The sequence below is a fragment of the Chlamydotis macqueenii genome, chromosome 18, assembly GCF_036417535.1.
Source record: "Chlamydotis macqueenii isolate bChlMac1 chromosome 18, bChlMac1.mat, whole genome shotgun sequence".
NCBI lineage: Eukaryota > Metazoa > Chordata > Aves > Otidiformes > Otididae > Chlamydotis > Chlamydotis macqueenii.
In genome coordinates, this window is record NC_141573.1 from 4,433,490 (window position 1) to 4,447,427 (window position 13,938).

General features: G+C 48.6%; 1 protein-coding gene across 1 annotated transcript in view; it reads right to left on the reverse strand.

The window, feature by feature from the left end:
- The window catches only part of RHBDL3 (rhomboid like 3), a 62,226-nt gene extending 49,544 nt beyond the window's left edge, over positions 1–12,682 (reverse strand). Inside the window, exons 1-2 of the mRNA XM_086762350.1 lie at positions 12,563–12,682; positions 9,094–9,117 (exon numbers count right to left, since the gene is read on the reverse strand). Coding sequence (XP_086618476.1) covers positions 9,094–9,117; positions 12,563–12,682 — 144 coding nt within the window. The remainder of the gene's footprint in view (positions 1–9,093; positions 9,118–12,562) is intronic.
- Between the last annotated feature and the right edge of the window lie 1,256 nt (positions 12,683–13,938).

A 13,938-nucleotide genomic window follows, 5' to 3' on the forward strand; every position in this document is an offset into this window, starting at 1 on the left:
TTGGCCACCACTACCAACCCTAAAAGATCCCATAAATCAGTGCAGCAACAGCAGCTCTCAGCTTATGGGCCATAGAGGGAATAAGGCTGGATAATGCTGTTTCAGACACATATGACAATTCTTTGGGAGACATTTTGGCTATCACTACCCTGGGAGAAGTCACCCTGTGCACCTGTCTTGTTGAAGGGGACTGTGCAGCATTTATATCCCAGCCAGCTTCAGCTCTCACATATAACTGAAGCCATGCTGCTGCTCTTTCCACCATAAAAGCTGTTTCCTGTCATGCCTGACAGGTAGATAAACTGGCCATTGCACTCATTCATAAAAGAGAGGTAGTTTTGGCCTCTCCAAATGCTGTAGAAGGCAATGAATGCAGGCAGGAGGCTCCCATCAAGTGAAGAGCACACAAGCAAGACAGCACACTACAGCCTCTGGGACACGGACTGACTGAAAAGAGCAAAAACCTCCGGTGGGGATGGCCAACATTGGAGAATCCTCTAAAAAAGCCAACACGCACTCTAGTTTATAGAGCTCTAGAGGAAACACCACCAGAATATTTAACATGCTGAAGCCACAAGAGCAATCCTGCACACATACACACATGCACTGAGACATCCCCAAAGAGTTCCCAAGGCTGGCAAGTCCAAGTGTGATAAAGCAGTGATGCAGCTCTATAAAGATTCTTCAGGCACTGTGTTTAGGTTGAAAGGAAGTTATTCTCCAACCATGGTCTCCAGGCACATCTCAGAGACCAAAGATAGCAGCAGCAGGACTATCTCCCATGCTCTTCATGGCTGTCTTCTCTAAAGGGGCTGCCTAAAGGCACCAATCAATACAAAATAAACATTTCTCCAAAACTCAAATACTATTGTCAGAGAACACATGAAGGAAAAATGTTTGTGCCTTCCCTGCTGATGGGGAGGAGAACAACCCAGAGATGTTTCCTCAGGGAACACTGCCCTGAAAAAGCGCATGAGACCAGAAATTTAAGGATAGTCACAAGCAGCTTTGCCTCCAGCAGCCTCATTTATTTTTCCCCCTCATGCAACCAAGAAACTCCAAAGTATATGCTACTTACAGAGTACGTAAAGTATCAAAGAATGCAAACAACAGTTATGAGGGGTAAGACTGATCTCACTTGTTTAACACGAGTTTCACACATTGTTACTCTTCTCACCAGCAACACAGGGTCACTGCAGACAGCAGTTCCTAAGCAACAGGAACATATTCTAAGAATACATACATTCTCTGTGTCTTGCTAGTGCTGGGGTTTTACTTTTAGAGTTGAAGGAATTCAAGGTGCAAGTGAGACTTCCATGCATTCTCTTCATGATTCCCTGGCACACAGAACAACCTCACACTACAGGCACCGATAATTAGTTATTGCTAATTAAGGTCATTTGCAGAGAATCTATAATTGTTTACTGGTTTGTGCTTTCTAAAGAAGGAAGAGAATTCCAACTGGAAAGTTCTGGGTTCCTGATGAGAGTGCAACAGCAGCCCTTGCACAAGACACCCAACGTAACACAGGGACAGGCCATGGCAGAAGTCAGTCTCCAGGCTCCTCTACTCAAACACAGCATCCAAAAGAAACACTTTACAGGCTTACAATGAGTTGTATGGTCAGATCTCATGGAGTCCTTTGGATGATCTTTGTCCCATACAACAGAAAGTAAAAGCCAACTTTTCCAGCTGAAATTACTGTCAGAGTACAATTAGCCAGCTGGAATCTGTCCAGGGCAGAGAAGATCATGACTGGTCTCAAAAACAAGTATCAGGACAGGTGTGATCACCAACATTCAGGACCTTCACTACACATTTCACCAAGATGTATAATCTCTGGTGACAGAATATGGCCAGCGTCACCACGAGTAGCTCAATCAGGAGGGATACCACCACTCAGGAGATTAGGAGAGGAGAGGGTAAGAAGTGACTGTCCCACGTGCTACAGCTTGAACAGGTAAAATCTGCATAAAAATCCAGAGCATTGAGAGATCAGCTTTCCTCAGCAGCTGGTATGTACAATGGTGCAGGAAAACAACCCATCATCTGAACCCCATCAACTTTGCCTCACGGTGTGTTGATACCAAGCTGATTTCAGATGAACGCACTGCACAATGCCTAGTGAGGAGGCAGAAAGAGATCACAGCTTCCTTGGCTGCTGTCAAACTTAAAAACGCCCACTGCTGCGTTTAATTTGCAAACGTGCCCTGGTACGTTTGCACTGACTGCACATACCGGAAGGCAACGGTAACATCATACTTCCTACCGCAGATGAGAAATGCTTTGCAGGTCTGGTAGAGAGTAACTTTAAAAGCCCTGTAAATGTTACAGGCATAAGTGATGATGGTGTATAAAAGCACCTCCAAACTGTTTCCACTCGCTAAGCAGCTGGTTTGTTCCTCTGGAGACAGGATGATCTCTTCCCCTTCTCTATCATAACACAGCACACAGCCACAGAGCACAATGCACTGGTGGATTTGCAGAACAGCATCAATCCACTCTGTTTATGGCTTTCTTCCTCCCTTTCTTTTTAAACATGCAGGCTTAAATGTTTTTATTGCTTCAGTGATTTTCTATATGCAAGACAGGATTTGAGAACAATGCATTAGCAAGGATCTATGTGCTTAAAAACCATCCCGCACATTCAGCTGAAATGGCAGAGCTACGCTACCAACGCCTCTCACCGCAGCTGGGATCAGGAGGCAGCAGAGAGATTCAACGGTCTGAATGCGGCTTGCGGTCCCTCTCAGACGCCACGCTCTAACGTGCAGGTTTCCAGGCAGCTCAGATGTGGAAGGTACACAAATGTGTAATGAGTAGCAAGCCTCCTGAGACTTTTACAAATGTAGAGATATCAAGCTGCCAGTAACTCACGAGCTGTGTAAGACTGACTCAGCCTCCATGTGCTCTTCGGTGTGTTTGTTATGACTCTTTGGAACATTTCAGGAGATGCCTACTTCTAGCAGCATAAGCTTGATAGCGCTGTGTTTGCTACGCTGCTGATATCTAGTTCATATTCACAACTTCTACTCACAACTTTTTGCACAAGGCAAAGCCAACAGTCTGTGTACGGGCTGGTGGGACTGGAGAGAAGAGTATCCGAATAGTCAGGGAAGGAGGAATGGGGTAGCCGATCATAAACCTTTCATGCTGCAGGGAAGATGTAAATACAGACAATCCCAGAGACCTGCATCCAGCTTAAGGGCCGGCTGGTGTCCAGAGGTATTAGAAGATTAAGGAGGAACTTGGGGAATTTTTGCTGTTCATCCTGCAAGAGGCAGGCGGATCATCAGTAACACCCAGGTAGCTTTTTCATGCTGAGCCATCACTCCGTGGCTAAAAGCCAAATCTGGGTATAAGCCTTGAAGTGCTGGGAGACTGCCATCCACTGTAACAACAGCGGTGATGGACACAGGCTAATGCAGGCATAGTAAAAGACAAGACATCACCCTGCAGAGGGAATAGTCTCTCAAACATCTTACTTGCTGCTCAATGCCTCAGTTTCCATCCTTGACTGAAGGAAGGATAAATTCCCCTCCCCTCTTTCCTGGGAGCTGCTGTATTCAAAAGAGCCTCTGGCAGAAGGCAGCAAGGGGCTGATAATCCAGACAGCATCAGCAAACCAATCTTCTTTACCAAAAACGGATCCTCTATTACCAGCTCACTCTTCCCTTTAAGTCTGTCCACAGGGCAATGAATTTGAAGGACTCTCTTTTTTTTCCCCCAACCCTGTAACCCAAAGTGGAAGAGTCAAAGGGTTAATGCTGCATGACAAAGGTCAGCCCAGTTTGGGGAGGGAAGAGAAAGGGAAGCATTGTGGCTACAGACAGCAGCTCCCTGCAACCAAAATGCCACTTGAGAAATGTAAAGTGATGGCGCTGTCCAGAAAAAAAGGCCTGAGAGCCCTGCCTAAATCCCAGGGCTTTATGGCTCACAAAAGCCTGGCCCTTTGAGTCATTAATCGTGTGCTCCATGGCTGGGCGCCTCAAAGAGCAGCAGATGACACATGCCCAGCTGCTATTGCCGCCCCTCCTCAAGGTAGCGGGGCAGAGGCAGGTGCACTCCCAGTGTCCTCTGCTCAAGACTAATCTATTCTCCCTCCTTGTCCTCTGCCTTTCATCTCCTCCAGCAGCCCACGCTGACAACTGTAAATGAGATTAGACTTCAAGGCATGGGGCAGATGCAGAATCCCCTCTGTGGATCGCCAAGAGACCCTTGTAGCTTTTGAAGTGTCTTTCCCCTTTACAATGCACAGCTTGGTGGAGGGGGAGAAGGGCACAAATTTATTGTCACGCTCACAGAAGTGTCTAATATAGCAGACAAGGCAGACCCTGGTTTTAGGGCCTGGATGCTAATCTGTTATCACCGTGGACAGTCTTACCACCAGCACCTCTGATTCTCCAGTTCACTTCAGGAGATGAAGTAACAAGTATCTATTTCCTAATTCCAGTTCCTATAACCTCCTCTTTGCAGCAGCACTCCACTAAATAAGGACATACATCCTGACAAACACTACTCTAAAAAGGCAGCAACAGTCCAAAATTCAGGCAAGGACTTAAAGGTCTCATACAACCCTGTGCTCAACCACTCTGCCTGTGCCGCTGCTCCCACTGCCATCGTTTCCCGTTCCTCAATTTGCAGTTTCTGCTCCTCCTGCTCCCAGTGACCCACACAAACCAGCCGTATGACACAAGCAATTTGTCAGAGAAAGCGGTAAAATCTCCAGGCAAACTACTGCCTAGAGCTCAGAGACCTGCCTGGCAAGGTCTTCCAGCCACAGCCGGCAGCGGTTAGCCAGCAAAAATAGTCAGGGAAACTTTTCAAAGTGAAGTGTGACATTTATCTCAACAGTGCCCCAGTAAACAAATTGGAATTTATTTTACAGTGTGGGAAATGGCTTGTCCTGCCTGTGTTCAAGACCATCAAGAGAAAAGGAACACAGTTAACATAAAAGATCACGGAGTTCAAAATAATTCCCTTTCTTGGTTACCACCAACCATGATCATAGTTGGCTTGATTTTATGGATTGCTTTGCAATTTCAGCCTTGCAGGAACCAGCCCTGGATTTCAGACGGCTGCAAAGTCAGCATATTTTAATGTTTTATGAGACCATGGCAGAGCAGGTTCAGCTGCACCCACTGCTGGTAGTGTCAGCAACTGAACTCTTCCTGGCAAGTGTACGTCTGGTCCAGGATATCTCTACAGCCTTGTTTCTGAGCTCAAGTTTTCCATTAGCTGCCTACACAGACTGCGTAACTTGGCATCTCTCTGCATTCCCATAAACTCCGTTCATCTGCTGCCATCACACCCACAGAAAAGTCTCAGGAAGGAATACAAGGTTTCTAAAGCAGCTGCAACAAAAACACAGCCTGGATTGACAAGCAATAGGATCAAGGTGCTGAGCCAGTGAGGAGGGTCTTTTTGGAGAGATTTGTGTGAGTCTATTTAAAACAAGTTTGTTGTCATGACTACAAACCAAAGTACCAGTGAGAAGAAGTGAGAACTCTGAGATGAGGGCTGATAATGTTAATTCACCCTTGAAACCTCATCAGCCATAGGGATGGGGCAACAGAGAAGATGATACAAGCTCTTGGCATCTAACAAGGCTAAAAGCCACATTCAGAAGGCAGGTCTGTCCTAATAACAAACACCATCCTCCTACAGAGCCCCTTCCACCCAGCACAGCCAAGGCTGGATAATACCGATTAGCTGCAGTCATCTCTAAAGCAGGGGCACTGGGGACATGGAGGCAAAGAAGGGCACCCAAGGCCCCAGAAAGGACACAGCAAAGCGGGAACAGCCCCTCAGGAGAGTCATCTGCAGTCTCACCTCTAACCACCAGACAACTTGGCTTCAAAAAGGACAGTGAGATGTTCTCATGCCTGCATGCAAGGCAATTAACAAGGGATCTTATTAGCACAGAGCAGTGAAACTGGCAGGACCTCATACTGGGATTGTCACATTTTTAACTTTACCAGAAGATTAATCAAAAAAAAAAAAAAAAAAAAAAAAGGAGGGGGGTTTTGGCCAGTGAAGAGCAAATTAAGAAAAGCCTAAGTGACTGCAGAGGGATGGAGAGAGGCAATGCCTTGCTCTGCTCAGAGCTTGGATTCCACAGGGAGACAGCGTGGAGCGCTCCGCGACGGCACAGGCTCTGCAGAAGGCAGCAGATGCGGAGCTAATGTGTGTGTGGGGGTGGAGGGTGTTTATGAGCACAATAAATAAGTGTATGAATCCCTATAAGAGTTCCCATATAAAAGTGAGTTAGAGCTGCCCGAGGGCCATGGCCTCATAATAAAAACCGCATCTCATAAGCACAGCATGAAGCAGCAGCTGTACTGTAACTGCCTGGCTGCAGCACTGAAAAGCTGCAAGTCTGCCTGCTCCCAAACTCCTGTGTGAAGTGCTGACTTCACTAAACGCAGGAGGAATTTTGGTACTCGCTTCAGTGTCATCGGGACTTTGCCCTGGGAGGGGCTTCTTTGAACCTCAACACTTAGGAAGTAGTTCTGGATCTGCCTTTTTGCCAAATTTAAGTTATTTTACTTCTTAAAAAGAAGCAATCTGCAAGAGGCTGGAGATACTGGCTTGACTCACTGACAGACTAGAGCTGGATCAAAACAAATAAATTCCTCCAGAAAGCATTGGCAGTCACTCCTCTCCCACAAAATAAACAACAAGAAAGTCACTGCTTTATGCTTGAGCAGCAATTTTTATCAAGAAGTTTTGAATTTTTAATTTAAGATGTTCAGGGGGTCATAAAAAACCCAAACCATTTAATTTTGTATGCCTAAATAGAAACCTGCTTCTTAGTAATCCTAAATAAAAGTATTTTTAAAAAAAATTTCTGCGTGGAGGGCAGGGTGGAGGGGGGAAAGCACGACCAATAATTTCTTCCCCCCTCAAAGGCAAGGGAGGGAAGTGCAGACCCCTTTCACACTGCTGTCATGTCATATTCCATCACCTCAGAAACTAGAGGCTTGCAAAACTCCAGCCTGCGAATTCCCAACTGCTCTAACACTTTCTCCAGAGGCTTCCCTTGCTCTGCTGCTCTCCTGGAAGGTGGCGAATGCAGAGGCCCATGTATCTTCGCTGAGAGAGTGGCTATCAAACTTCAGTCCCAGCCCGTGAGTCACAGATGCACAGGAATCTTCAGCCACACATTTCCACTCTAAGCACACGAAAGGCCAGGCCATATCTCCCAGGGAGAGCTGCAACTGTTCCAAGTCTCAACACACAGGCTTTCTCTAGTTATTAAGACTGTCCCCACGTTTCATATGGATGCCAATCAGAGCTAAACAAAACACTCCCTTCTCCTACCAGCACAGAGCTGCTAGGAATAGCAACCTTGTTGCATGACAAACAGCATCTTGCAATTCACTGCAGGGCTAATTGCTGATATAACACTCAAGAAGACCTCAGCTCCTTGGCTTTGCCCACAGGCAACAAGGATATTATTGATTTATTCAGGACTTAGGACTAGTTGTCATAGGTTGCATTCTCTTTGACAATAAAGCCTTACAGGCAAGGCTTAAATTTCAGCTGCAGCCCTAATTGAAACATAGCTAATTACTGAAGGTTCGCCTTTAAAGACCATTCCCTTGTCACTGGGGTAATGTTCTGTAAATCCAACAGTCAAACTCTCCCCTCCCTTAAAAAGAAAAAAAAGAAGGGAAAAAAACCCACCCCCTATCTACTATTCAAGCAAGTCCAGTGGGAAATTACAGATTACTCTCTTTGAGCCAGAGGTAGCTACCAGCCAAGAACCCCATCCCACAAGGACTCAATGACTTCAAAGGATGCTTGTAGAATCAGACTCCAAATTAAGGCCAATGTTTGAGATGGGGGAGAATTCAAAGTGGCTGAAACAAACATTCAGCTCAGACCACAATAAATGTATTTTGCATCCACCTTTTGAGTGGCAGCATATGCTACGAGCCCCAGCAAATTCAAATACACCACACATTTTAAGTGTCATCAACAATTCTTGTAACCTAATTCCCAACTGCCAGCTTGCTTGACTGTACAACAAACGTTCTGCAGTCCAGAGGCCCTGATTAGCAGTTGGTCATGGCTAACCGGGTATAAATAAGCACTCATCAGAACAAGCAGTCCAGTTATTAGTTGAATGGTAACACAGCCTCCAGGGTACCAAGGACATCCTTTAGCAGAGACTGCACCACAGCTTTTGGCTTTGCAGTTCAGTCAGACACAGAAGCAAGATTATCGCCTCGTAAAGCAGGGACGAAATCCCATCCAAATTTTAGTATTGCCAGGACAATGCCAGCATCAGAGTAAGCTCCCTTACAGAAGGTGACATTTACACGCACACACAGCAGCATGAAAGTTTATGACATCAAGAGAGCGCTGCAGTTTAGAAGCAAGTCAACCCTAGAAAAATCTTTAAGTTTATAGCTGCTTCACAGTTCAACCTGGCAGATGGAAGGAACACCACAAAGCGAACATGTTAGTTAAAGCAACTAAAAGTATAATTTACAAACCAGAATCCACAACGCAAATTCTCAGCAGTTATAACTCAGCTCTACAGAGCTGTGCTGATTTCAGCCAGCTTCAGATCTGACCCAAGGCATTTACCTGATACAACCACAGTCTTTAGTACAGAAGCAGATACTTGGCTAATTCTGTGCAAGTTTAAGCAGCAGGTCCTCCCCTGGAGGATGTAAACCGCAGAACTCAGTTTAGCAGCTGGAGAGTCATTTCAAACAACAGAGCGCTGGTTTTACAGGTCCTAGTTTGCCTGCCTCAAAGAGTAACAGATCCTTAAATCCACAGAGCAAGGACAGTGCAACTGGCAGCAAACAGAGCACCTGCTGCAGCACCTCAGCTTAGACCCTGTGCTAGGATGGATGGCCAGGCTGGGCCCGCTTCTGTCCCTGGCTGCTCTGACAAGGGACAACATAGTGGGTGATAATTATGGCTCGCACACCAGCATCCTGGGAACTGGGAGCATGGAGCACATTACTCCTAGGCTGTATTTTAAATGCAGAGAAAATCTAGTACAGAGGAAATTAACTGGAGGTTAGACTCTTTGCTCACAAGACAGAGACAATATATCAGTTGTTCACATACCTGGTCAAATAGGGCTTTCCAGTGCTGAGAGGCAATGCATAAGGGAGGAAAAAGAAGAAAAAGAAGGTATAAGAGCAACGACATTAACATGCAGTAAGCTGTAGAAGTATATTCCAACAGAGAAATAACCAAAGGATTTAGTGCCATTTCCAACATCCTTCTTCATCGCAGAATCACCGACCCTTCCGGAGGAGGAGGCAGGGGGAATCTACCAACCACAGGGAGGACAGTTTTCATTTACAAATCCAAATTAGGATGAACTCAGAACATTCATGTGTTAATTCTGTTTTCTCCTGCTTTGTCTACTCACAGGCAAGCAAGGAATAAAAGGCTTTTTACTCACAGAGATCAATAAAGCTTGGTGTATGTTGAGGGGAGGGAGGAGTTAGCAATGGTTTTTAAGGTCACTTTCTGAGGTCCTGTGGCCCCACACTGACCCCCAGACTGCCTTGTCAAGTTCTCAGAGCTTTGTCTGCTGCCTGCTCCTAACTCTGGCAGAAAATTGCTGCAAGGTCTGTGATAACTCATCAGTTCTTTGAGCCTCACATGTCCATATCTGAAAAACAAATAATTCCTCTTGCACAAGGTGGGAAGGCAGAAGGCTGGACAGAGCCCATTACAAGGATTTACCACACAACTTTTGTTCTAGCAGTTCTGCTTTAAAAGCTCTGTATAGGAGGAAGCTCCACTTCAACACAGACGTGAACATGCCACAAGTCCTTGTCACTTGGGAACAGAAAAAAAGCTGGCAACTAGCTCCAATTTATGCTTTATAGAAAGACCAACGTCAAGTCACCCCCCCGCCCCATAGAAGAGAGGAAATTCCTACTGAAGTGTTTCCGTGTCCATCTTTCATCTCTCCCAGACTTGGGGGCCAGCTGAGAAGACAGCAATTTCCATGGGGTGACAGTGGAATAACCACTGGCTTGTAGTTCCCAGAAAAAAACCTGCACATTTCCAGCTCTCCTGTCTGAAGCGCTGTTCAGCACAGCACTTCATTTCTGCCTCATTTGTCTTCCCAGAAAAGCAAAATGAGGAAAATAACAAACATCAGACTCATACAAGCAAATCTCATCACTGTGCTATAAGCAAAGCAGAGCTCTGGTGAGAGTCTTATCTAGTCCTGCAAGAATGTTTCCTTTCACACTGTAGGCAGATCTAAAGCAGAATTGACTGGAGAGACAGTGGGGTATCAGGCCACTGAATTCTGTTTAATCAGTTAAGTTGTTGGCTCCCCTCCTCCCCATGCCTCTGTCCATTTATAAACTCCCATTTATCACCATAAATCAGCCCAGCACTTTAAAGGGAACATTTTGGGACTGTCTGAATCCTGGCTTTGTGGAACACTGCTCCAAGAGCTGTAATGACATCACAGCTGAGCTGTTATACACTGTCAAGGCTGTGACAGCCAAACCTCCACTACGTAATATTTTTGTGGTTAATAACACATAGAGAACTGACCTTGTGTCAGTTCTTGCTGGCCCAGCCAGGGAGCTTACATCAAGCTTTCAAATGTAATAATAACAACAGAAAATCAGCTCCCAGTTAGGTCTCAGGGGCGCACACTCCTACTGCAGAGCAGTTTGAATTTTCAGAGATGACGCTCTGTAGCCTGCTTATTTCAGCAGGAAATCTTGGCGGTACAGGAGGAGAGCATTTACACCGCTTCCTGCTCTTCTGACTTGCAGATGATACATGATACACATCATCTATTGCAGATGATACACATCATCTATTGCCAGGTCTCAGCAGCTTCCCATAACCAATGCAACTGTAGGCTCTAGCTCTGTTTTGATTGCAGAATACATGGTACCAGAGTCAAATAACAATGCAGATCCCAGCATCAGTAATGGCGAAACACTGCAAGCTGGATCAGACCCAAGCTGTCCTACCTCAAGGTCAAGCAGCGAGTCAGTAGCTGAACTAGGATGAGAATCTAGATTCCCCCAAGGAAAGCTCATGGTCTCTCTCCTGTCTCAGGAGCCCCATCCTGCCAGGCACTCAGCACTTCAGCATCTCCCGGGCCCCAGCAGGATTGAATCCTGATGGTTGCATTCATGTAGAGGCTGGAGTAACGCACACGTGTATCACATCAGGAAATCTTTCTTGTAGACCATCCAAACAAGCACAAAATTTGTCAAGGAATAAAAGGTCACAGTTTGAGGTAAGCAAGTTTAGGGATTTGGAAACTTGGGCTTTGAAAGCCGTGGGAAGCCACCCTTTCTGAGTGAAAGCTACACATGCCCAGGTCGGGCACAGTACTTTGAAAATTATCTGGCAGTGTTGCAGCAGAGGACAAACTGCATCACACGTTCCCTCCTGACCGTACAGCGCCCAGGAAAACAGCCTGGGGAATGCAGCTCTACCAGGCAACTGCACTTCCTCTGCTACCCTCTGGGAGGAAAATCCGACAGCAACCAAATTCTAGGTGACTCCGAAGGAAGGGCAAGGGGATGAGGAGTGGGCACTGCCCCTAAGCAGCCCCAGGTGGGTTCCTCCAGCAGTGTCATAAAAGTAGAGGGGAAAGGGGATGTGCCTTGCTGGAAGCTTAGTTCACAAGCGTCCCTTTCATGCCGGTGTAAGACTCCAGACAGAGCCCACTTCAGAAAGGCATTTAGCGTCCCTGCTTCCTCCCTCCATAGGCAGGGTCAGAGCCTGCGCTTACCTCTGCGGACTGAGCATTTCACGCAGTCCTCATCCCAGCAGAGTTTGCAGGGAAGGAGAGCTGCGCGCAGCCCTGGGATGCACCAGGGATGCAGGACCTGCTCCCCTGCACTCCCTCCCAGGCAGGTGCACAGCGAGCTCCTGCCGCCGGCACAGGCAGATGCAGAACTGCGGGCTTTGCTGCTCAGCCTGGCACCGCTCGGTGTGCTTCTAGACTGGGCGAGCAGAGGCAAAGACCCGGTGCCAAGTTACCCCATCCTCAGGTGCAGAGCTCAGCTATCAGCTCTGCCGAGCAGGGAAAAAACAAAAAACAAAAAACAAAAAAAAAGGAAAAAAGAAAAACAAACAAACAAAAAACACCAAAAAAAAAACTTCCTCGGCTGTTCGCTGCTCGGGGGCTGGAAGAGGGAACGGGCTCCCGAAAGCGTTTCACAGCCGTCACCCTCCAAGCAGCTGGGACTCTGGAGAAAGCTCCCTGTCCCCGGGAAGCCCCTCCAGCCACGGCGCCAGCCCCTCCCGAGACGCAGCCCCGCTGCCCCCGCTCGCCCCGGGCCAGCACCTCCCGGGCGCGGACCTGCAGCCGGGCCGGGCCGCTGCCGCCGGGGCTTTTCGGGGCTGGGGCAGGGAGAAGGGAGCTGCGGCCCCGGGGACCCAGCCAGACTGGCGGCGCGCAGAGCGACGGGGACGGCGGCTTTCCCCTCGCCCCATGCCTCTCCCCATCCCGGACTTCATCTATAAATAGCTTGAGCTGATTAACCCGGCCCGGGGGAAAGGGGAGGGAGGACACCGAGTAAAGGAAACTTACATCCTCTGCGGCCATAGGTAGGACATCCTCGGAGTCCAGCACCTCGATTTCTTCCGCCTCTGAGCTGGCAGCCACAGCAGGGGAAGAGCTGGCGTAAGGCTCCGGCAGCCTGTCTCCCATCCTTGGAAACGGTCCCCCTCCAGCCCCCCCACCCCCCTTCTCCCCAGATCCTTAAAGAAATTAAACCTAGCTGCTGCTTGGCAAACTTTCAAGCGCAGCCGAGCCTGCCTTCATGACTCCCGCAGCCGGGAGGGGAGGAAATCCTCCATCCATCCAGGGAACATCCAATTAGCGCGGGCAGCGCTGGCGAGCGGCATCCCGGCGACCGGCTCCGGACGGGGCAGGTGACCCCTCCCGCTGCCCGCCCCTCCGGTGCCCCCAGCCCCGGGGCACGGTCGGCGCCTCCCCCGAGCCATAGAGGGGGGGGTGGCCGGCCCTTCCCGGCGCGGGGGAAGCTGCGCGTCCCCGGGGATGGGGGGGGGGGGGGCGGGTGCTCTCGGAGGCAGAGCCCGCAGCTGCAGCACGTCCGAGGATGCGGGCTGGGCAGCCCCGGGCCGCCCCTGCCCCCGGCCCCTCCCGGGCACCGCCTACCCCTCGGAGGCACCGGGCAGCCCCTGCGGCAGCGCCCGCGCAGGTCTCGGCCCCTCCGAGCCCGCCCTCAGGTGCCTGCCGCGGGTGTCCGGACGCTCCTGGTCTCGCTGAGCGAGTGCGGGCAGCAGGCAAGTCGTGCAGGGTGATCTGGGCTTGCCGAAGAGAACTTCTCCCTCCCGGAGAGTCTCACAATCCGGGGCTGGTGTGGGGTTTTAAATTCTTTACCATAATTATTTGTCAAGATGGGTATCTTAACCATCTGGAGCCTGGGTTAGGAACTTGAGGAATGCCTTGACTGAAGGCAAAAACCCAGCAGTTTGAGCTTCTTCCAGTCAAGTACCGAAATAGCAGGTTGGCAAGGGGGAAGGGCAGCAGAGCCAGGCTGATCCACACGGTGCCAGTGCCTCTGCTTTCTACTGCACCGACAGCCAAAGCAAGACAGAGCCCCGAACCAGAGCAGAGAGGGTCCAGCACCACAGGCCACGTTTTCTTGATGCAAGAGCTCCAATACCAAATCAGACACACCTCAGCCACAAGGACAGAACTAAACTAGAAGTCCCTCTTTTCCCTACAAACTTATTAAAAAAAAAAAAAATTAAAAACTTCAGAATACCTCTGGAACAGGGATGGGATCTTCCATCCAGCAGTAGCGGACCATACAGCAGAGACTGTCTCTCCCGTTCACAGCTGTCATGAAGCCCATACTATTACTTTTGATCTGGATCAAATCTGTCCCACACAGTGACAGGAAACCACATGGACCCATACTCTTAGCTGCTAGGTCC